The sequence below is a fragment of the Podarcis raffonei genome, chromosome 3 (assembly GCF_027172205.1).
Source record: "Podarcis raffonei isolate rPodRaf1 chromosome 3, rPodRaf1.pri, whole genome shotgun sequence".
Classification (NCBI taxonomy): Eukaryota; Metazoa; Chordata; class Lepidosauria; order Squamata; family Lacertidae; genus Podarcis; species Podarcis raffonei.
Genome location: NC_070604.1, coordinates 107,899,459 through 107,923,000, shown reverse-complemented (window position 1 = coordinate 107,923,000; position 23,542 = coordinate 107,899,459). Strand labels below are relative to the sequence as shown.

The following is a 23,542-nucleotide window of genomic DNA, read 5'->3' as shown; positions in this document are numbered from 1 at the left end:
AACAATGCACCTGCCTTATGAACGAAAGGCAGAATTGTTTTGCACCTAATCACATGGTTCCAGGGATGGAAGGTTTGTGTGTGTGTGTGTGTGTGTGTGTGTGTGTGTGTGTGTGGACAAAAGCCCACAAGGTTTGTGTTGAAATCACAAATGCTGATATAAGAGCTTTTTGTCTGCTTGCTATCCTCTTTCCTGCTCCGACCTTCTTCTTTTTTTTAACAAGATGTGAAATCATTTCTCTATTATACTGAGCCAATTCCTTGCCTTTGTCTTCTTTGTCTATATTCGGGTTTCTGCAAATGATGGCTTTGTCTCATATGGAAAGCCTGCAAGAAGAAGCCACTTGTGTCTGTTAACCATAAAACCTATAGGATAACTGACTCAGAACAACCTCTTTCCAAATGGATTTTAAATGGCTCATTTAAAAGAGGAACTACGCAAGAAGAAGCAATGCCTTTCATCTTCAAACAAAATTGGCTGCTGCTTCCCACAGAAGGCTGTCTGCTGCTATGATATTAAACAGGCAAGCCAGCTTATTGATCTGACCTATATGTTACCTGCTGTTCAGGTGACAGCAGGTATACCTTGCTGGTATAGCAAGATGAGGCACTTGGGTTTAATTTATCTGTTTCCCTGGGAGATAGGGAGAAAAATTAAGCCCCCCCCCCCCAAATCTGCTAATTTAGAGTTTGGAGTTGTAATCCAAAGCATCTGGAAGACACCAGGTTTACATGGATCATGGATGAAAGCCATTATTAACAGAGTTCCCATTGTCCTGTGTCCTGTTCCCTATTAAGCAGACTAAGGCTGTGTGTGTCTGTGTGTGCTTAAAAAAAACAAAAACTATGTACATGTATATATCATAGTAGCTTAGTTGTAAGAGACCCTGAGTGTCATCTAGTCCAACCCTCTACAATGCAAGAATCCTGCTCACAGCCATCCCTGGGTGAGCTTGAAACACCAACCTTCTGGTTAACAGCCAGACACACCAACCCATTATATAGATATAGATCATAGAATAAACACACACCATTTGATTGCAGAAAAACCCCTAAGCAGATACAGTGGTACCTTGGGTTACATACGCTTCAGGTTACATACGCTTCAGGTTACAGACTCCGCTAACCCAGAAATATTACCTCAGGTTAAGAACTTTGCTTCAGGATGAGAACAGAAATTGTGCTCCGGTGGCGCAGTGGCAGTAGGAGGCCCTATTAGCTAAAGTGGTGCATTAGGTTAAGACAGGGGTCTGCAACCCGCGGCTCCGGAGCCGCATGTGGCTCTTTTAAACCTTTGCCGTGGCTCCGGGGCAGATACTAGCAAGGGGAGGAGGCGCATTGTGCGCCCCGACACTCCCCACTGTGGCGGGCGCTGTACTGGCTGTGATGTCGCATGGGGGCATGTACGCTGGTCACTGTTTTGAAGGGGAGTGAAGAACACACACACACAAAAAGGTAACTTGTTAATTTAACGTTTATTTCTATGAGGAGGAGTAATTCTGAGGGGTCAAACAAAGAAATTATAAAAAGTGACAAAAAAGTTATTTTTATAATGACGAGGATGACATTGGGCCCTCATTATTAATTATTATTTACATCAGGCACTGATTATGATTTATGGTACACTGGGGCTCTGATTAATTTTCTATGTCGCAATGGTTTTGCGGCTCCCAGTTTTTTTTTCTTCGGAAACGGGTCCAAGTGGCTCTTTTTGCCTTAAAGGTTGCAGACCCCTGGGTTAAGAGCAGTTTCAGGTTAAGTACAGACCTCCGGAATGAATTAAGTACTTAACCTCAGGTACCACTGTAATATGTTTATCAATACAAACCATTACAAACCATTAACATTAATTCTACCTAAGCAAAAAGAAAAAAAAAAGATTAAAACACACTCCAGTTTACTCTGCACCCAGTACACCCCACCCACTGGTTTTGTAAGCAGTGTGCACACCAAGTTAACCACAATTCTTATCTTTTCATATCATTTCTTACAAAACACTGCATTTTGGCACATTCTGGCCCACAACCCAGCTTCAATCTGCATTGCGAAAGAGGACAACTTAGCTCCGCTTTAAACCAGCAATGTGCATGGAGCCTTAAGAGTCAAGCTTTAAGGGGAATGGGATGCAGTTTGGTGGCAGAGCACATGTAAACTGTTCTGGGTTCAATCCCCAGCACCTCCAGGTAGCTTTGAGAGAGATCCTGGTCTGAAGTCCCGAGGAGTCACTCAGTGTAGACCATGGTGAACTAGATGGAAAACTGTTCTGACTTGACTGCGCAACAAGACCCATGCATTGCACCAAGGAAACCACAAGTGAAACCACAACTTGAAGATGATTGCCCAACAGATTGTGCATGAATGAATTGTTGCACAACAAGCTTCTACTAGCACATTCATTGCAAACTTGAAACTCTGCCATGTGCTAGAGGTCCATTATCTTTATATGTAAGCAGTGCATTTTGGGGGTAAACAAACTATATGGTGCTGGTACTCGTATGTTGATAAAAGTGTCAGCAGCAGCAGCACAGAATAGGTGGGTGTACTTGATACTGGTGAGCGCTGTCACAATGAATCTGCTGTATGTACACATCCATTGGTGGGTGTTTATATGGCCACTATCTCTATAATTGCTACCTGGTGCTACTCTCCTCATGTTTTAACAGCCTTGTATTTGACAACTCACCTGGTAGCCATAGGTGACGAGGAATTTCGTGCAGGCAAGTCAGTAAACTGGTGAAGGAAGAGACCCTGCCAGTCTGCTCAGTTTCCAAGCTGGCTGGGGAAGGAGGTAAACATGGAAGTGCAGAATACTGGCCACTTAGGAACTAGTAAACGATTGCTTTTTGCAGGCTAGTAACTTCTGTGGGTTTATTTGCAAGGCTGCATTGCACTTCAGCAAAGCAGCTTTCGGAGTTTAAAAAGAAAAAGTCTTCTGGGCAGCTGCAAAAAGAATCTTTTTTAAAATTATTTTTATTATTATTTTGCTGTTTTCAACAAGATATTTCAAACTGCTCTAATAAGAACCTAGAGCTCTAGGGAGATTTCCTTATCTGAAGTCTCTCTTCCCCCTGCCCTCTTCAATTTATCCCGGTAATTAGATTTATCTTCCAGATCAAGTTTAATAAGTTCACTATGTAGTTTTGATGCCTTTGGAGTCTCTAGAGTTCATTAGCACCTTTTCAATCACAGTAAGTGGTCTCTTGAAGCCCGCCGTTTCTCAGGGGTTTGAAATATAATGTTTTAATTGTATATAATTAAATACTGCTTGCCTTATGTAGATTGAAAACTCTTTGTAATGTTTCCAGCTCCAGGGCTTTGCCCCCCTCCCCTCACCACACTTTAATTAGCTGCCCTAAGTCTTTCTGTAGTCCTCTTTTCCCCATAGGTATCAGGACTTCCTGGAGGGAAAATTGGACCACATCTAATTATTGTTAACGGAGAAGGGGCAGAACTATCTCACCCATTTGCTTTGCACCAGACATTTGAATTAACAGAAAAGGCTAGGAGACCCATTATGCAAGGCTAAGACGTTTGAAGCAAGGAACTGAATCAATGGAAGGGGCACAGTCAAATGATATCTGCTGGAGTGTACAATCAAGAAGGTGGGTAATATGGCTCGGGAAATGCAGGTATTTTCCCACCCACACAGGAAGCTGGCCATGCACACAGCAGAGTCTTTGTTAGTCCTGCAATGATGCATCAAGGACTGGCAAAGGTGGAAGCACTTGACCTGTGAGTACTGTAGGATCCAGCTGAGCTTAAGAGCACACCGGATCCCTAAAACCAGAGCTATGAGGAAATGGTCCTGGGCTGGAGGTGTACGATACCCAGTCAACTCTTCCCTTTCCATTTTTATTTAATCTTTATTGACACATCATCCAAATTTAGCTTCACGTGCTCACCTGCCCCCTGGGACAAAGGCTACAGCCACACTAAAAAATGAAAGCACATGACTTCCCCCCCAAAAATCCTGGGAACAGTAGCTCCAAGAGGGGTAAATGACAACTCCCTGGATTGTTCAGAGGAAGCCAGGTGCTTTAAATATATGGTGTTGATGGAACTAGAATTCACACCTCTCCTAATGCTGGTGCCATTTTTAAGAGGTCCCTGAATGGTGCCATTTCCTACTTGTATTGCATGTTTCATAGGATATTGTGATGTCGAGCAGCGTTCAAAATTTGCCAGGCCCAAGGTCCATTTTGCACCTGGCTATCAGCCACTTGTGACCAAGATGCCCAGGGGCCAGGACGGCGCATGATGTCTCCACCACCTGGAGGTGTATGCCTGGGGATCACTGGATCTTGCCTGTTTTCACACACTAGCAACACATCCTGTAGAATTCTGTCAGTTATTTTTTATCTGCACAAACAGAATGAATTTCAGTAACCAAAAAGTCATATTGAAAAATGACTTTTGAGCTCTCTGGCCCCAAAATGGCAACTAGACATTCCATTTTGGTGACTGTAACCCTGGTTTAAGTAGCCACTTAGCCCTCTAACTTATATATATATGAGGTTCTAACACGGGTGTCGAGGGAACAATCTTTTCCCTACCATACACATCATGGCTTCCTGGAGGAAACTTTGGATAATATCTTAATTATTTGTAAAGGATAAGGGAAAATGACTGCCTTGCTGAGTAGATTTTATGTTGAATTCTGATATGGAAGTAGTAGACTAGGGACTGGGTTCAGTTAATAGATCCTGCCAGCAGAAGCCCTGCGGAAGGCCTTCCACCTTCCAACAGGGAACTCCACTCTCTCCTCCACCTGCATGTCTTCCACCCTGAATTTGGCAGGGAGTGGAAGAGGTCAGGAGAACCCCCAGAACAGCATGCAGGGGGAGGAGAAGGTTGATTGTTCTGTCTAGCAAGCAAAAATGCTTGCACTGGTGGAATGATCAGAAAATGTGACATCAAATTTCTTCCTAGGGAAAAAAGAAATAAGAAACTGATGAATGAGGGGATTGCAGAACTTGCAATAAGGATTGCAAGGAGCTGAAGGAAATGGGGATTGTAGGACTTGGGCTGTGGTGTCTACGCAATAGAAGTTGCAGAGCAGGCCCACAATAGGAAACCTTTGCTCACTTCATGCTTAGCGCACATGTGCCAGAGGTATCTTGGATTAAGCGCAGAAGCCTAACCAACCATGTTAACTTTGAGGAAACCAAAAGATAGTGCATAGACTATCAAACAGGCTCATTAAGCTCATGCACTGGTTTAAAAAACACAAAATGTCAATAGCATAATGTGCTTAAGTGAAGGAAACTGACGGAATCAAGGGAAATAATTGGACAATTTAATAAGGGCTGAAGACCCAATGAGGCTGTTTGTTTTTATCTGTCACCTGGGCATGAAGTTTTCTTGAAGAAAATAATTTCTGGATCTGAGATCATGTGGTCAACCTATCCTCTCCATGCACACTGGTCAACAAACCATGACAGCCTTTCTGTTACAAATTCTTCAGGCCTTTGCACATTCTAATTTATTTTAATGGCTTTGAAGACAGAGTTTCCGCTGCATCCCCGGGGAGGTTGCTTCAGTCTTACAGACTTTGTTGCCAAGAGCATTTCTTAATGCTGTAACATTTAACTTAAGCTGCCCCCTGAATCACTCCCAAGCCATTCCTCCTCGCCCCAAGCATAGCAAAAGCTGACTCTAGTATTAAGAGAGTTCCATTGGCTGCTATCTAGCTCCAGTCTCCTTCCAGAGCTACAGCAGAGAGAAGCACAGAAGTAGCAAGCAAGAAGGGATGGTGAAGAAATTTGGCACACTGGGGCTTACTTCGCTCTGTGTGTGTGATTACTCTGTTAAATATTTTTACGTGGTATTTGAGTTTGGTATTTGGTATGGGAGAGTGCTAGTGATGTATGGAAGTGAGAGCTGGACCATAAAGAAGGCTGATCGCTGAAGAATGGACGCTTTTGAATTATACTGCTGGAAGAGACTCAAGAGTCCCATGGATTGCAAGAAGATCAAACCTATCCATTCTGAAGGAAATCAGCCCTGAGTGCTCACTGGAAGGACAGATCCTGAAGCTGAAGCTTCAATACTTTGGCCACATCATGAGAAAGGAAGACTCCCTGGAAAAGACCCTGATACTGGGAAAGATTGAGGGCACAAAGAGAAGGAGACAAGATGGTTGGACAGTGTTCTCGAAGCTACCAACATGAATTTGACCAAATTGTGGGAGGCAGTGGAAGACAGGAGTGCCTGGCGTGCTCTGGTCCATGGGGTCACGAAGAGTCGGACACGACTAAACAACAACATGGGAGAGTGCTATTACACTCATATCCATGCCTACCTTGACAACAGAATACTGTAGTGTACTCAGAGCTAAACCAGACTCTGGCTTAGCATTACATCCAAAACTGTGCTTGTTTTTTCTCTGTCTTGCTCCGCAACGAGCTGTTCTATGGCTAACCACTCATGGTTTGTCTGGCAGAGACAAACCACAAGTCTGCATTCAGATGTAACACTTTGCCAAACCATGGCTCAGGCCCAAGTGGTGCAGCAGTGGCAGCAGCAGGACTAAGGAGTGCTGCAACCACAATCTTCACTCACAGAACCCACATGATTGCTCATTCATGCTGAGCTATGGTTTGGCTCAGCATTACGCGCAAACTGGGTCACGGCGTGTGAGCGCGTAGGTCAGCTAGGTGCTCTCTGTGTGTGCACTCAACACTTCCGCTTATTGTTTCAGATCTCCGCTTGGTCTTTCAAATCTGGCTCCCGTGTGATGCAAACTTCTATAAATTTTAATTTGTTCCTCGCCCCCCCCCTCCCGGCGCATCCTGGCGGAAGTGTACACAGGCTCCGATGAAGCTAATAAGTGGTTTTCACTTGGCTCTCAGAATTATTACACAGCTAAGATCCAAGCTCTCTTAATCAAGCGCAGAGATGCAGCTGGCAGTGGGAAACTGCCAACAGCTCATTACAAATAAGGAAACATGGCCTCTCTTCAAGGACAAAAGACAGGTCAAATCCTAACAGGGATGCGATACAACGAGCATGAAGCACCTTTTCCTTTTCTCTTTTCTCTTAGGTTTCTTACTTGCTCTCGGGCCCTCTAGTTAACAATCTCTGGCAACAATGGTAGGGAAGGAATCTCTGCCTGAGTACCTGGAAAGATATAACCACTCAAAGGTAGACAGTACTAGGCCAGGCGAACTGACAGGATAACGCAGCTTCTGTTTTTATTTGTGCAGAAACAAAAAGTTCACAGAAATCCTGATTCTTTATATGTATTTCTTCTTTTCTTTCTTTCTTTCTTTTTTAAAGATTCTAACATTTAAAAATGTTATTATTGTTCAGTCCAACTAAGATATATGCAGATCAACGGTTCATTTGTTTCAATGAGTCTACTATGAGTATAACTAGCGTCTCCAACGCTAGTTATACTCATAGTAGACTCATTACTTATTACTATTACTACTACGTGCAATGGATTTTCCTGTGTCAGTATTTTATTTAAAGTGCAGTTCCATTTCACCCAAATTCCCCAAGGGATATGCAAAACTTTCCCTAGAACTCTGTTACCCAATTTGGAAGTTTGCAAGTTCTCCTCCATGTGTGTTTCTTGGGAAATCCTTTAAAGGCTCAAGTGAGAAAAACCTCTTGCCCCTGTGCATTTTGAAGAAGGTTACCTCTGGCTCACTTTGCAAACCAGGCCTATTGCAGGAGAAGTTACCTCCTGCCAGCATCCTTCGATTCTATGCACCTTTTTAAAAGTGCAAGAGTCTTGTCCCAAAATGAATTTGAGAAACCCCCTCTGTGGTCTCTTCAATGTACTTCACACTGAGCTTGGCAAATGGCAACCCTTAGGCTACAGGCCGTGTGCCGAGTGCTGTAACCTGGTTGTCCCGACTGCCAATGGAATCCACCCCCCCTACCGACTGCAAAAGAGCGGTTTAGGCAGGGAGAAGTTTGGAGAAAGGAGGCAATTGTCTCATTTTGCCAACCTTTTTCTCCCCTGCCCATCCATACGCACCTCTCTGTTTATCGCACTTGCATTTACAAAACTCTGTCCCCATAGCGTTTAGACAGGGACCTACTAATTCTGTGCTTTAGATGCCTGTTGGGGGAAAAAAACCTTTGTTTTTTGATCAGGCCTTCCCCAGCTGAACTGTTTATAGTTTGCAGTTGATGCGATCTACAATGAAGGGTTTTAAAAATATATATATTATGCTTTAAAAATTTGTTATACAGTGGTACCTCAGGTTACATACGCTTCAGGTTACATACGCTTCAGGTTACAGCTCCACTAACCCAGAAATAGTACCTCAGGTTAAGAACTTTGCTTCAGGTTGAGAACAGAAATCGTGCTCCGGCGGCACGGTTGCAGCAGGAGGCCCCATTAGCTAAAGTGCTGCTTCAGGTTAAGAACAGTTTCAGGTTAAGTACAGACCTCCGGAACGAATTAAGTACTTAACCCAAGGTACCACTGTATGACTGATTTTATCTTACGTATTTGCCCCTCATATGCTCTTGCTCACTGCTTAGATCCTTTCAAAAACGTGTTTATAAATGCAGATGAGGGCTCTGATGAGGAGAAGGGCTCTAAAGTCACCTGAATGGAGAGCTCCCAGGTGTTTTCTAAAGGCAAGGAAACCCCTGGGGTTCTGAAGACTTTGGGGGCCCATAGAGGGAGGATGGAAGGTCTTGCTTACATTTACACCCCAGCTTTCCTCCAATGAGCCCAAGCTCATGGTTCTCATCCTCCCTGTGTTAACTTTCTATAACAACCCTGTGAGGTAGGTTAGGGTGACTGGCCCAAGGTCACCCAAGTGAGCTTCATGGCTGGAAGGGAACCTGAACGCTGGGCCTCCCAGATCCTAGGCCAGCGGTTCTCAACCTGTGGGACCTCAGATGTTGTTGGACTACAACTCCCATCATCCCTGAGCTCTGGCCTTGCTAGCTAGGGGTGATGGGAGTTGTAGTTCAACAACTTCTAGGGAGCCACAGGTTGAGAAAGGTTGTCCTAGGCCAACACTAATTACTAGGCCACACTGGCTCCAGACGAGATCTGCTGCTTGTGCACTAATTTTTTTTAAAGTGTGTGTGTGGGAGCCTATCTGGTTCCACAATCCTCCAGTCTTTCTGCAGTGATCCTGTTATCAGCCCCCGACAGAATAAAATACAGCTGCAGCTGTCAAAAGCAATTTTCTTTATTTATTTCTTTATTTTCATTGCAAGAAAAGCTGAGATCCTGTTCAGAGAAGTCAAAAATAAGTTTCTCTAGATGCCAGCTTATTTTAGGCTTCGGAGGCCTTTCCCCCCCATTCATGACAAAAAGCAGGTTTTTCTTTTAAAATGCTGCTGTATGGAAAGTGGATTTTGCACACAGAAAGCGGAAGTCCTGAAAAATGTATTGTCATGTTTGTTTGTCTTCTTTAAAAAACAAAACAAAAAAACCTACCAAACATTATGTATTAGGGCTGCAAATTTTAATTGGTCTGAACAGCTGAATACATCATCAAATAAAGCTTTATTTAGTTAATTGATTGGAAAAGCCACATTTCAGCCAGCATGAGCATATTTTTTCATTCATTCATGTATTATTATTGTTATTTTATTATTTATTAAATTTATATACTACCCTTCATCACAAGATCTCAGGGTGGTTGACAAAACAAAAACAAGGTAAAAAAACCAAGTAAACAAACAAAACAATACCTCCCCAAAAAACAAACACATTTTAAAGGCTGCAGAATATTAATCAGCCAAAGGGCTGGTTTAAGAGGAATGTTTTCGCCTGGCACCTAAAAATATACAATGAAGGTACCAGGTGAACCTCCCTGGGGAGAGCATTCCACAAATGGGGAGCCGCTGCAGAAAAGGCCCTGTTTCCGTCTTGCGACCCTCCAGACCTCACATAGAGGAGGCACTTGAAGAAGGGCCTCAGATGATGAATGCAGAGTCTGGGACAATTTATATGTGGAAAGGCTGTCCTTGAGGCAGTCCTGAGCTGCTTAAGGTTTTATAGGTCAAAACCAGCACTTTGAATTGGGCCTGGAAACTGACTGGCAGCCAGTGCAGTCGGGCCAGGATCAGTGTAATATGCTTAAACTGTCTTGCCCCAGTGAGAAAACCTGGCCACCCAGTTCTGCACTAGCTGAGGTTTCCAAACCATCTTCAGAGGCAGCCCTATTTATTATTAACATATTTATTTCAGGAGCTAATGTAGGTCTCAGAACATGAAAATCAAGCGGAACTTATAATTTTTTAAAAAAAGGAACATCCCCCTTCAAAAACATTAGCGGAGTGGAAAGGCTGGCAGCTGAGACAGCAGCCGATTCACTGGAATGCACGTCCATTGTGCGGAATGTGTAGTGCAAGGCAGGTGTAGGGAACTTTTGGGCACTCTAGATGTTCCTGAATTACAAGTCCCATCATCCCTGGCCAATGGCCATTCTCGCTGGGTCTGAAGGGAGTTGCAATTCAGCAGCATCTAGAAAACTGTCAATGGTTCCCTAACTCTTGGAGTAAAACAAAAGCTTTCACTTTACTCCGAAGCTGTCTGATAGACCGTGGAGAACACCACAAAACGTCCTCTGATGGATGGGACGCCTCCGTGGACACGGCGAGGCAACTTTGCTTTATATAATTGGGCCTTGGGGAAATGCATAACAGAGGCTAAAGAGGATCATTTTCAGAAGAACGAAGCACCCATAACGCCTATTGATTTTTCACCGAGAGTTCTTGGCTCTGAGCACCTCTAAAAATTAGGCCACATCTTTCGAGTGCTGCTTTTTTTTTTTTAAGCCTTCATTCATTTCATTTACTAGCCTATCTTAGCTGCCTGTGTTGCTCTGACACTCATCTCTTAGAAAAGGTTTCTTATCATGGCTGCAATCTTACACCAATCAATAAAATATAGAGTATCACTGCTGGGGCAGCAACAAAGCCTCTTTTGCAAGAGTACCAGGAGAGGTCTACTACTCTTATCCAGGTATGTGTGTATATGTGTGTGTGAAATGTTGCAACTCGATCTGCACAAACTATTTCAAATTATTCTCTATGTTTCTAAAATTAGTCATGCCAGCTTGAGATCATAGCAAATGAGTTGAACCAGTGAACGGGCTTCAGGCACATAATCTCTGCATGGTCTTCCAGAAATAATGATTTGTCAGTTAGGCAAAAGTTTTCCAACAGTTCCCTAATGTTGGGAAACCAAGTGCCATCTATGCTGAATTCTCACACTTTGGGTCCAAACTAGACAGATATGTGCTTCTTTTCATGTCTTCCATGACCGCCAGCACATTTTCTTTCAACAGTTCACCCTGGCTGGCACCAGGAAAACCAGCACATTTTGAGCCCATTCTAAAATTGTCTATATGTTTCTGAACCACATGACCACTGGCCATGCAAGCTGGTGTTGATGGGAGTTTAAATCCAACATCTGGAGGGCCATAGGTTCACCACACTCTTTTTAAAAGCCAGTAGCAAACTTCATAAATTTTGACATTGCTGCTGCTGCATTGCTGAAATCGTTATTCCACCTTTTCTCTCCCCAAAAATAGAGAGGCTGGTCTGGATGTATATTGTGGTCTTTGTTAGTTTGCACCTGGTGAAAACTCATGAATCCTTTAAAACTAAGTGAAGCACAGATTCACTGAGGCAGCAGATAAGGCCTGAGAGATCAAAGACTAGTTGCTCAAAAGCGTTGTTCTGCCTTCCTGATACACTTCAGTACATCACACACTGGCTGCATTTTGCACACACCTGAACTCACACATCTACAGAACCTCCCAGATAAAACAGATATCAATTTGAATTTGCCATAACTTCATAAGGACAAATGCAACATCAAGTATTTCTGCTAGCACAACAAAACTATCCCCCTTCTCCTCCTGGACACATGCGTTAGCTTGGAGTCCTTGCCCTGGTTTCCATTAGTGTACCAGTTAGTTGATTCCAGTTCAGATATTTTACACCTTGACTTCCTCTCCTCCTTTGCTATTGTTTCTCTTTTTCTTTCTTCCAGGCAGTTTAAAAACTTCAGCACAACGTTTTAAACCACCGTAAAACTCCTTACAGCACCTGCTCTTATTCATCCTGATTCCACAGAATACCATGTATTGATTCAGAAGGAAAATAAAAGATTCAGGGCATCCAGAATACTACCTTTACCCCTTCTAATATATATATCCAAGCAGTTTTCCATTTATACCTCAGCATGTAGCACAGGATTGCAGCTGCCCCACATAATGAACCTGCTGCATTAATGCATTGCACATAGATGTTTAAATGGGGCGTATATGTCTTAAGTGCATGTGGCCGGAAAACTGGACTCTCAGCAAACATGATCATGAATGTGCAGAATCACAATGGGCCCAGAGATGGGGTAAGTCACACTTCAAGGGTGGGGCAGGCAACAGAAATGTCACATCCCTCCATCTCAGGTATCTCTAACAATTTTAAACCTAAAACAACAGCCAGCTTGAATCCAAAAACACTAGAACGTTGTCAAAGTTATCAATCACTGCCCAATGATGCCAGCAGGGAAATATAGCCATCAACATTGATGGTCTCAAGAAAGAAAGAAAAACCTCGTAATGAAAACCAAGCTTACCCAATGGGCAGATAGGTGGAGGACTCAAAGCATTTTGCTTAGGTGATGCTTCTGAACACATGTAAATATTGAACAAGGAAATGAGTCTTTCATCCCACAGGTTGGCGCCCTCCCAAAATAATTTTTTTTAAGCCCTTCACTTATTTATCAGCACCACTGCTAGAACAATTTCTACCTCCACATTATGCACGGCAACAAGATGCAAATTCGTTATGTGAATGCATAAACTAAGTCACAAAACTTAATGTTAAGCATTCAATGTGCCGGTCTCAGCAGACTTCCTTTAAATAGGGAACTGGTCCATGATCTCCAGAGTTAATGCAATGTGCACGATTATTCACAAGCGGTTCTGCCTTAGGAATAGTTTGTTTTCATGAAGGACTAGAACTTGAGATGGGCAGTGGCCTCTTTCCTTCACACTGAAGTATATAGGATGAAGTATTATTTGATTTGAAGGGTGGTCCTTCAGACTTCCATTATTTCCCTTCCCTTCACCATACAATAAATAGACAATAATATATTTACAATTTTGTGCAGAAACGAAAGAGGGAAATGCTGTCCCTAGTTGCCAGGAAATGCTTATCAGCAATGTTTCCTCCCTAGCCTCTTTCCCCGTCTGTAAACTGTCAAACCTGGCTGCCTTGCCTAATTGGACTTTCCCCCACGTGGCAACATTAACTTGAAAGCGCAGGGCATAAATATTTCATGATGTCACAAAGGCTAATGACAGCCCTCTCTGAACTTGCAACCTGACGGTGCTTATTAGTCTCAGGCTGCTTTTTGCAAAGGGAACAGCAGGGCCATCCCAGAAAAGCTCTGAAAGCGAGATCTTCCTAGAGACATACCTGATGAGCTCAAGCCTTAAAAGTGTGCATGGGAAAAGAGACTACGATGTCTACATTGGTTTCACCTTGTACTGTTTAGAGCTACTCCCACCTGGGATCTCTGAAAAGGCTGGTAATTTCCACACAACAGTCATGTGGACTTTTGAAACAATGCACAGACACACTTCTGGGATTCTCTCCTTTTGACAGCGCTCTCTGACAGGCACACAGCTTCATAACATGGGGAATCTGCGTGGGTTTGCCACAGTCACAGTCACAGTCACACACACAGGCACACACAGCACCTAAGGTGCCATGGCTTCCTCTATATTTTGCACACAAGAGCATCCAGCATTTGATTCAGCATGTATTTTGATAACATTTTACCAGATATGATTGCAAGTATACCTGAACTGTTGACAAGCCACAAAGGTTTAGCAGTACTTACACAATCTCGTCGTTCTGGAACTCAAGCTCTCCGCAAGTGTCTTCGAAGTCCTCTCCGCCCCCTTTGGCCGTGCCTTCGAGGGTTTTGTAGGGCACAATAACATTTCCTCGCGCTCCAGATGTCCGTAGCACTCTCACTTCCATCGTTCCCACGCTCTCACTCACGTGAGTGACTGGCTCCTCAAAGGTAAAAATGCCAGCGTGGTCGTCGTCAAAGATCGTGACAGTGGCAGTAGCAGGCGACCCCAGGCAAGCCACGGTTGCAATGTGGTTGACCTCCAGAACACCGTCTTCTCCCTCCTCAGATAACATTTTCACATTACTGAGGTGAACGAGGAAGTTCTCGTCTTCCTCAAATATATCATCGTCAATTATGCCCACCCGTATTTCCTTCTGCATCTCGCCTGGCTTAAACACCACAGTCCCTTCAGTGAACTCATAGTCGGAGCCAGCGTTGGCTGTGCCATCTTCTGTTCGGAAGTCAACTGAGATGGTCTTGGTCAAATCGCCACCTCGGCGAGCAATAGTTAGAGCTACCGTGCCACAGTTCTCTAGGCACTGGTAGGTGCCCTGCTCAAAAAAGACCTTACTGATGGGGTCGTTGTCTGCCACTTCACAGTTGACCTCGTGCATGCTGACCGCTTTCCTTGCCTGGTCAGCTGCATGCCTCTTCAGTATGTTGCCAGCTCCCGTCATGAGCCGAGTAGCCTGGATACGGTAAAAGGCTCGGCTCTTTTGCTGCTGGCTCAATACCTGATAGTTAGCTAGCTCTATCAGCTGCTCAACTTCTTTGTCTGGGTGCTTCTGCTTCAGCTCTTTGAGGATCCTGGCCATTTCCCTCCTTGCTTCCTCATCATCGTGGTCCTTCTCGTCCACCTCTAGGACCAGGGTGCCGTCCAAGAAGCTTTCGACATGAGAATTCACCACCTTCCCATCCATTTCAATGTCCGCTTTGGACTGTGGCCCTTCGCCTTCGTGCTCGATGATCATGCCCCTCTGCTTGCCAGCCCTGTACTTCTTGTAGACGTACTTGTAGAACAAAAGCCTTCTGTCCGCAACCCATGCGAACACCACGCAGATGGGGAAAAAGAACAAGGTGAGCAAGCCTTCCCAGACGTCGACAACCCCAGGCGATATGACAGACAAAATCAGGTAGAGCCATGTGTAGGCAAAGATGCTCCAAGCGGCCGTGACGAAAAACACACGGAGGTGCTTAATCTTCCTAACCTCCCCATCAGGGACAACGTAGACACAGATGGCTATGATGACAAACATGTTAAAAGCAGCACTTCCTACAATGGTGCTCGGCCCAAGGTCCCCTGCAGTGAAGCCATGGCCGCACACTTCAATGACAGAAAGGAGAATCTCAGGTGCAGAAGAGCCCAGAGCCATCAGCGTTAAGTTGGAAACAGTCTCGTTCCAAACTCTAACAGTCGTCTTGGTGGTCTCGCCATTGGGTTTCTTGATCGTGATCTCTCTTTCTTGGGATGTGATAACTTCTATGGATGACATGAAGCGGTCTGCTATGATGGATACTCCTAGAAACATATAGACCATAGCCACAAAGTATACGGTAGCTCTTGCTATTTTATCTCCAAAGGAAGGGTCTTGAGGCTCCCAGATTGGCAAAATCACACCTTTCTTACAGAAATAGGTACCAGTGCACGCATCAGCTTCGCTGGCATTTTCGGACAGATGTTCTGCATGCACTTTGTCCATGTGAAATAGCAGCAAGAGCACACAAACACTTAAAAGGTGAAGACCACCAGGAAAGGCAGCTAGATTCTTTAATCCCATCATGATTGGCTTCTCGTACCAGTTTCCCAACGTTTTCCAACCTGCAGAATACAAAATTGTAAAAAAGTGTTATCCAGATTCAGGTAACAGGGAGAGAGTTGCAAAATTACTGTCTTTCCGCAGGTCACACAGATTTAGAGCATCTCACATGGATAAACCCCATTTACAAAAAATAATGGTTTGTCAAGTCATTAGCGAATTGGAACAGTTATATCATGAAATCTGTACATCTGCTGTCGGCTAATGATTTCCAGTTCAACTTGCATTCAGTTGAAAATCACTGAACTAATAAACAACAAAAAACAGGTGTTTACAACCAATTAAGCTTGTCTGAATTAACATGGATTTTTGACAGCACAGGAAGATCCTTGCTGAAGTGTCACCTTTTCCCTTTTTTAATGAAACAAACAAAACAAGACACAATTTCCTGTAGTAATATCTGGTAGAGGTTTTGTAAATGTCAAATGAAAATTACTAGTAACATTCTAAAACTGGGTAAGAATAATAGACAAACTTGTTCACAAATTCCCTTCCTATATTTTATGGCCATGAATTATACAAAAAGTGGAGTGGAATAAAAAATAAATAAACGAAGGTCAGTGGCATGCCTGTCCATTCTCCAGCATTTACATGTCGATGGGGAATTTATACGATGGGTCTCAGAAAGCTAGTCACTTAGAAAGTTAATAACGTAAAAAAACCTCTGTTCAGAGGCCTCTGGGTACTGAATCTGATACTGGAAGCAGTGCAACTTCTCCATCATGACAAGGGGCCATTGATAGCTTTATCCCCCATGAATGTGTCTGGTCCCCTTAAAGCCAGCCCAAGCTGGTGGCCGTCACTTGCGGTAGCCAAAGAAAGAGGTACTTTCTTTTTGTCTGTCTTGAATCTTCTGGCATTCAGCTTCACCGGATGAGACCAGGTTCTAGCATTGAAAAAGAGGAAGAAAAAACTCTCCCTGCCCACTTTCTCAACAGCATGTACAATCTTATACACCTGGTGCCGTCCCTGTGTTTTGGGCTACAACTCATGCTGGCTGGAGCTATCGATTGCTCCATTATTGCTTTATTCTTTATTGTAAACTGCTTTGAGGGTTTCCCCACAAATCAAGCAGTGTATAAATTCGATGAAACAATCAAATAATAATTGGGAGCTGTAGACCAAAACATTTGACAAGCACCAATGCTGGCGAAGGCTGTCCTAGTGTGTTTGTGGTTGCAGCTCAAATTGCGTCGCTATCAGTAGGGCAACAAAGATATGGATACACTTCTTTTATCTCATTCTGCAACACAGATTCTACCATACCCCTCTCCTTCTGGATCAATGTGCATATCATATACAGTGGTACCTCAGGTTACAGACGCTTCAGGTTACGGACGCTTCAGGTTACAGACTCTGCTAACCCAGAAATAGTACCTCGGGTTAAGAACTTTGCTTCAGGATGAGAACAGAAATCGCGCAGCAGCGGCGCGACAGCAGCAGGAGGCCCCATTAGCTAAAGTGGTGCTTCAGGTTAAGAACAGTTTCAGGTTAAGAACAGACCTCCGGAACGAATTAAGTTCTTAACCCGAGGTACCACTGTATAACGTCTGTGGTCCACTTTCATGTATCTGATGGAGCTGCGCCTTTTCTGCTACAGCTCAAGCTATGACACATTTGTCACAGGAGATCTACACCACTGCACACTGCACATGCAACACACACACGTGACTCCCCTCAACAAATCCTGGGAACTGTAGTTTGTTAATGGTGCTGGGAATGGTAGCACTCTGAAGATTCTTTGTGGGGATGAAGTCCTGTGTACTGGATGTGCTTAAAATCAGTGTTCAAAATTAGCCAGGTGCCAAGCACATTTTGCACCTAGCTTCCAACCATTTACGAACAAGTGAAGGTGCCTGGGTGCTAAGATGGCGTCTGACACCTCCACCATTTGGAGGTCCGTGCCTGGTGATCGTTGGAACTGAACTGTTTTCACACACTAATAGCCCATCCTGTAGAATTCTATCAATTATATCTTAGCTGAAAAGTCAGAATGAATTTCTGGAACCAAAATGCTTTTTCTGTGCAGCCTGAGTAGGAGCAGTCACCATTAAGAAAAAGAGGTCAGAACAGGTCAATATATATGTGGGCTATCCCTGGATAAAGTGTCTTTTCGTCTTTAAGTTCTCAAAGCTCTTAACCTAGCTCAGATGTTTAACTAAAAACGGCACCAGAAAGCTATGTCCCCGCTATGCTGCACGGAACGTTTCTTTTCTTTTGAGCTTATTTCTGTTTGTTTGAAACATTTACATATCCTTTTTTTCTATTTAAAATATCCAAAACTGTTTACTTTAATTATAAAACAATTAAAAAGGCTCACAAAGAGTTTTGAAAGAACAGGAGCAGCAAAAACCTGTTCTGCAAGCCAATAAAAGCAGCAGCCAACACCAGTCCGCTCTTTAAAGCCTTGGAGAATAAAAGGGTCTTCACCTGTCACCTAAAAAAGCAGGTTTTGCCTTCCTGAGAATTCGGCAGGCGGGGTGGGGTGGGGGATAAGGTGTGAACTTCTTTCTTTGGTCCTTTTAGTTTGCTTGTTTGCCATGGGTGTTAATGTATAATGAAGGTTTGCTGACCAAGGAGAGTCTGCTAATTTCCTCCCCTTGGCCATAGGAGCTGGTTTTAACAGATGCTATCGCTGAAGAATTGATGCTTTTGAATTATGGTGCTGGAGAAGACTCTTGAGAGTCCCATGGACTGCAAGAAGATGAAACGCATCCATTCTTAAGGAAATCAGCCCTGTGTGCTCACTGGAAGGACAGATCGTGAAGCTGAGGCTCCAGTACTTTGGCCACCTCATGAGAAGAGAAGACTCCCTGGAGAAGACCCTGATGTTGAGAAAGATGGAGGGCACAAGGAGAAGGGGACGACAGAGGACGAGATGGTTGGACAGTGTTCTCGAAGCTACAAACATGAGTTTGACCAAACTGCGGGAGGTAGTGGAGGACAGAGGTGCCTGGCGTGCTCTGGTCCATGGGGTCACAAAGAGTCGGACACGACTAAACGACTAAACAACAACAACAACAAAATCTCTGGCACACATTTGTTACACAAATTGTGGCCAAAAAAAGAGGTGACTTTAAAAGTCGTCAAAACCACAGATGAGCAGAGCACCTTCTTTCCTGCCCATGAAGATCCATTTCTTTCCCACAGCATGTGGTAATGGGGCAGTGCACAGACCCATGCAAGAACACAGAATGATGAAGCAATGGGTAAGGCTGGGATCTAAATAGTTATATTGGATCCTACTAAGGTAAAGGGTAAAGGGACCCCTGAGCATTAGGTCCAGTTGTGGCTGACTCTGGGGTTGCGGCACTCATCTCGCTTTACTGGCCGAGGGAGCCGGCGTACAGCTTCCGGGTCATGTGGCCAGCATGACTAAGCTGCTTCTGGGTGGCGCTGTGGGTTAAACCACAGAGCCTAGGGCTTGCCGATCAGAAGGTCGGCGTTTCAAATCCCTGCGACGGGGTGAGTTCCTGTTGCTCAGTCCCTGCTCCTGCCAACCTAGCAGTTCGAAAGCACGGCAAAGTGCAAGTAGATAAATAGGTACCGCTCTGGCGGGAAGGTAAACGGCGTTTCCGTGCGCTGTTCTGGTTCGCCAGAAGCAGCTTAGTCATGCTGGCCCCATGACCCGGAAGCTGTATGCCGGCTCCCTTGGCCAATAAAGCAAGATGAGCGCTGCAACCCCAGAGTCGGTCACGACTGGACCTAATGGTCAGGGGTCCCCTTTACCCTTTTTAAGGGTTTGGCCCATGCCCACCAGCATTTTCCCTTCTTCTTCTTTTTTAAAAGCATGACGAGCTGATTTAGTATTTGCATTCCACTTTCCCAACAACAAATGTTGAGCTCAAAGTGGTTCGCAGTAATCACAACAGCATTTTTTTTTAAAAAAACAACCAATAACAAAACCCCATTGTGATCACTACACTATCACACAATAGCATATGAAGCAAACAACAACAAATTCATCAAAACAACTAATACCATTCAGCAAAGTCATAGTAACTCACAGTATCGCCAGGATACTTCCTAATCACATGGAACCAATGAAACTCGGATCAGCTCTTGAGTGTTGGACTAGGACCTGGGAGATCGAGGTTCAAATCCCTGCTCAGCCATGAAACTCACTGGCTGAACCTTGGGCAAGTCACAGACTCTCAGCCTAACTTGAGCTCACAGGGTTGCTGCAATGATAAAATGGGGAAGAAGAGAACCACATATACCACCTTGGGCTCACTGAAGGAAAAGTGGTATATAAATGGAACAAACAAACAAATAAATAAAAAATAAATAAATTGTGCAAGCCATGTGGATCTTAGGTCACAGGAACAAAAACCCAGCTCAGCTCCCATAGTACCCTGGTTTGAGACTCTATGCAGATAAGAGGTCCTGAAGTACAAATGCACTTTATGGAAATGTTTACCTTACTGTGGAACACATTCCCACTGCCCAAACACTCAGTTCCTCTCCAGTTTTCCGTGTGATATGTATACTCTATGTGAGATAAATCCATTCTACACTTCCTTTCCATTCAGCCACCATCAATTTAATCCATAGTTGTTGCTTTTTAAAAAATATATCTATATCTATATATACAAGTGTGCTTTACGAACTCTGGTTACTTCTACTGAATACCACAGAGTTGGCAATGTTAATTGTTTAATTATATATACACATCTGTGGCAGAGAAGAAGCCTGGAAAGTTTATGTAAGATGCGAGTGATTGAAAACAGATAATTAGAATGGAAATTGCTACGTAAACTTACGGTAATCTGCAGTAGGCTGAGATTGGCACAGCTAGGAAAACACAGGATGTAAGGGTCAAACTTCAACCAGCAGCAACAGACCAGTGTGTAGAAGCCAGGCTGCCATTAACTTAATATAAAGTGGCAGGCAGTGGTGGAGGGGTAAAGTACACCAAGGCCAAGAGCCAAGCCCTCCTCTCCAGCACTTTCCCCCACTAAAATTGCTTTCTTTCCAATGCCTTTTTCTTGAGCTGGGATCTGAGATAAAAAAACTGCATTTAAAAACAAGTGATGCTTGGGGGATGAATCTGATTCCCTTTCCCTTTCCTACCTGTCAATGCTTCACCCCCAACCTCCCACTTTATATTAAAATCAAGATGACCCACGTTTATTTTATTTATTTATTTGCATCTATAGCCCACATTTTTCTCCGAGGGGCTGAAAGCAGTGCACATGGTTCTCTCCCCTCATTTAATCCCCACAACAACCCCATAAAGCAGGTTGGGCTGAGATGCAGTGACAGGCCCCAAGGTCACCCAGTGACTGGGGATTTGAACCCTGATCTCTGACACTCTAACCACTGCACCACACTGGCTCTTGTGTCCTGCACGGAAAAGTCTTGTTTAACCCAAATCCTGTTTACGGTACTTATGCACCACAATGCACTTTCATAAATCAGATCATTGCATGCACCGGTTTCCTCTCCAGAAATGCCCCTTGCTGAACTCCCAAACTTCCTTAAGCTCCGAAAAGCAGTTTACAGTTTGGGACTTGTGAGCACTTGCACACGGATTAGTATCTCCACTGGATCCTAGCCATTGTCATCCGCTGTTCAGATTTTTATCAAAGACATGTCAACAAGAATGCAAGTTCTTTCAAAGTGAGTGCACTAACCCCTCCATGATGAACCTCTTCAAAAAGGCAACAATGTTTATGAAATCAAATCTGTTGGGTGCGGGAGGAGCTGTTCTCTGGTTTGGATTACAATCCTACCTGGAAAAGAACTTTCAGGGTCACAATGTTCACCTCGAATTATAAGTCACCCCAGTTTTTCTTCCAAGTGCAGGAATTACAAACTTTGGCAAGGTCACCACCACCACTAGGATATTGAACATATTGAATGTTCAGCCTCAAGGAGAAGATATTTTGCAGCAAAGCTGATCAAAAACACTGGGGGGAAAATAATAAAATAAAATAAAATAATCACAAGTATTACACTTAACTGAAATTGCCTTCACGTAGAAAAACAATAAATGTCCCCACAAGTATTGTGGTTCCCCATCAAGACAGGTGCCATCTGGATATATTTGACTTTCAGAACTGCTGTGTTATGAAACATTTTTACATGGGTAGATTATATCAGCAAATATAATGGTTATAGTATTGACATTTTCTAGTTACTGAACACTGGTAACCGGTGTAGGCAAGCACTGGAGAAAACCCTTTTGTGGCTCTTGTTTACTTGCAAGAGTGAGGGCTCATCCGAAGGCAGCCATCAACAGAGAGTTCTTAGGGGGCAAAGGAAAAAAGGACAATTTCATACCTGTTTGGCCTGATTTAATTTCATTTGAAAGCAAGGAGGAACATGGTTGAGGATCTCTCTCTCTCTCTCTCTCTCTCTCTCTCTCACACACACACACACACACACACACACACACAGAGCTCACAGACAAATATGGCTGATAAAGTGACTCAGGGCATTTGAATACTTTAAATACTTTCCCTTGGTATAATAGAGCCCATGTTTTTGTCGCCCTGTCTTGTTTAAACATAATGTCTGTGCTATAAATAGTTCCAGTCGCTACCTTCCACGCATTCGCATACCTGTGCTTTGTCTATTTTGGTTTTATTTTATGTCTTGTCTTTTTCCAACATTGATCCGTAACTGTATATGGACTATGTATATCGTCATCAGAAACTGTTTGATAACACTGCATTTTGCAGAATTTTGTATAAACTTTCTTTTGAAAAGTAATGATAAATATTTAAACAGCATGTATTACATTAATCACCTAAAGGTACCCCTGCCCGTACGGGCCAGTCGTGTCCGACTCTAGGGTTGTGCGCTCATCTCACTTAAGAGGCCGGGAGCCAGCGCTGTCCAAAGACACTTCCGGGTCACGTGGCCAGCGTGACGAAGCTGCTCTGGCAAGCCGGAAACGCTCAGCGCAGCACACGGAAACGCCGTTTACCTTCCCGCTATAAAGCGGTACCTATTTATCTACTTGCACTTAGGGGTGCTTTCGAACTGCTAGGCGGGCAGGAGCTGGGACCGAACGACGGGAGCTCACCCCGCCGCGGGGATTCGAACCGCCGACCATACGATCGGCAAGTCCTAGACACTGAGGTTTTACCCACAGCGCCACCCACGTCCCTAGTACATTAGTCACCTACTTTGCCCTTAATGAAAGCCCCAATCTGGATTAGGACACTGGCATGGGTGTGTGGGCAACCCTTTGTGATCCCGATCTGGTTGGGCCTCCTGTCCCTACTGCTTTTTGAAAATGAAATGTATATACTGCTTGGGTGCAATAAACCTTCCAAGTGATTTATTTGCATGGAGAAAAGCTCCCATTAGCTTTAATGAGATATTTCCCCATGGGAACAGCAAAGGGCAATGGATTCTCTCTCTCTCTCTCTCTCTCTCTCACACACACACACACACACACACACAATCATGCCAGGGCCTCTCTGGTAGTTATCTGTGAAAGAAGAACCTTGGATGTAGAGGGCAAACCATGGCTTGCGTCCAGCTATGTTTTACTCAGAGCCCATTCTTTTCAATGGGTCTTCTCTTAGTAGGACCTGCCGTGGATACAGCCAGAGCTATTAACAGAATACAGAGCTTATCTACAAAGCAGGAAAAGGTAATTTATGGTGTGCCTCCCAAACTACAAAGGCAGGCAAGTCATGCAGTCCTTTCGCTGAAGCTAAGTGCACTTGGGTATAGTCAACATCTGGGATAAGGCTGGATGGGAGATGGCCTGGGAACCCCATGCTTGTGTTCCATGGAAGAAAGGCAGGCTATAAATATGAAGATTAAATACATTGGGAAGATATCTTGTTTTATTGGATGCAGAAGTTACACTCTAATGTCCCACCAATCTTTTCACCCAGACTGTG

At 44.0% G+C, this 23,542-nt stretch overlaps 1 protein-coding gene across 13 annotated transcripts in view; it reads right to left on the bottom strand.

Moving 5' to 3' along the window:
* SLC8A1 (solute carrier family 8 member A1) overlaps positions 1-23,542 on the bottom strand; it is a 309,346-nt gene that overhangs the window by 219,317 nt on the left and 66,487 nt on the right. For all 13 annotated transcript variants that reach the window (XM_053383508.1, XM_053383510.1, XM_053383507.1 and 10 more), the window contains exon 2: positions 13,843-15,679. In XM_053383508.1, the coding sequence (XP_053239483.1) occupies positions 13,843-15,641 (1,799 nt within the window). In that variant the 5' untranslated portion in view covers positions 15,642-15,679. The remainder of the gene's footprint in view (positions 1-13,842; positions 15,680-23,542) is intronic.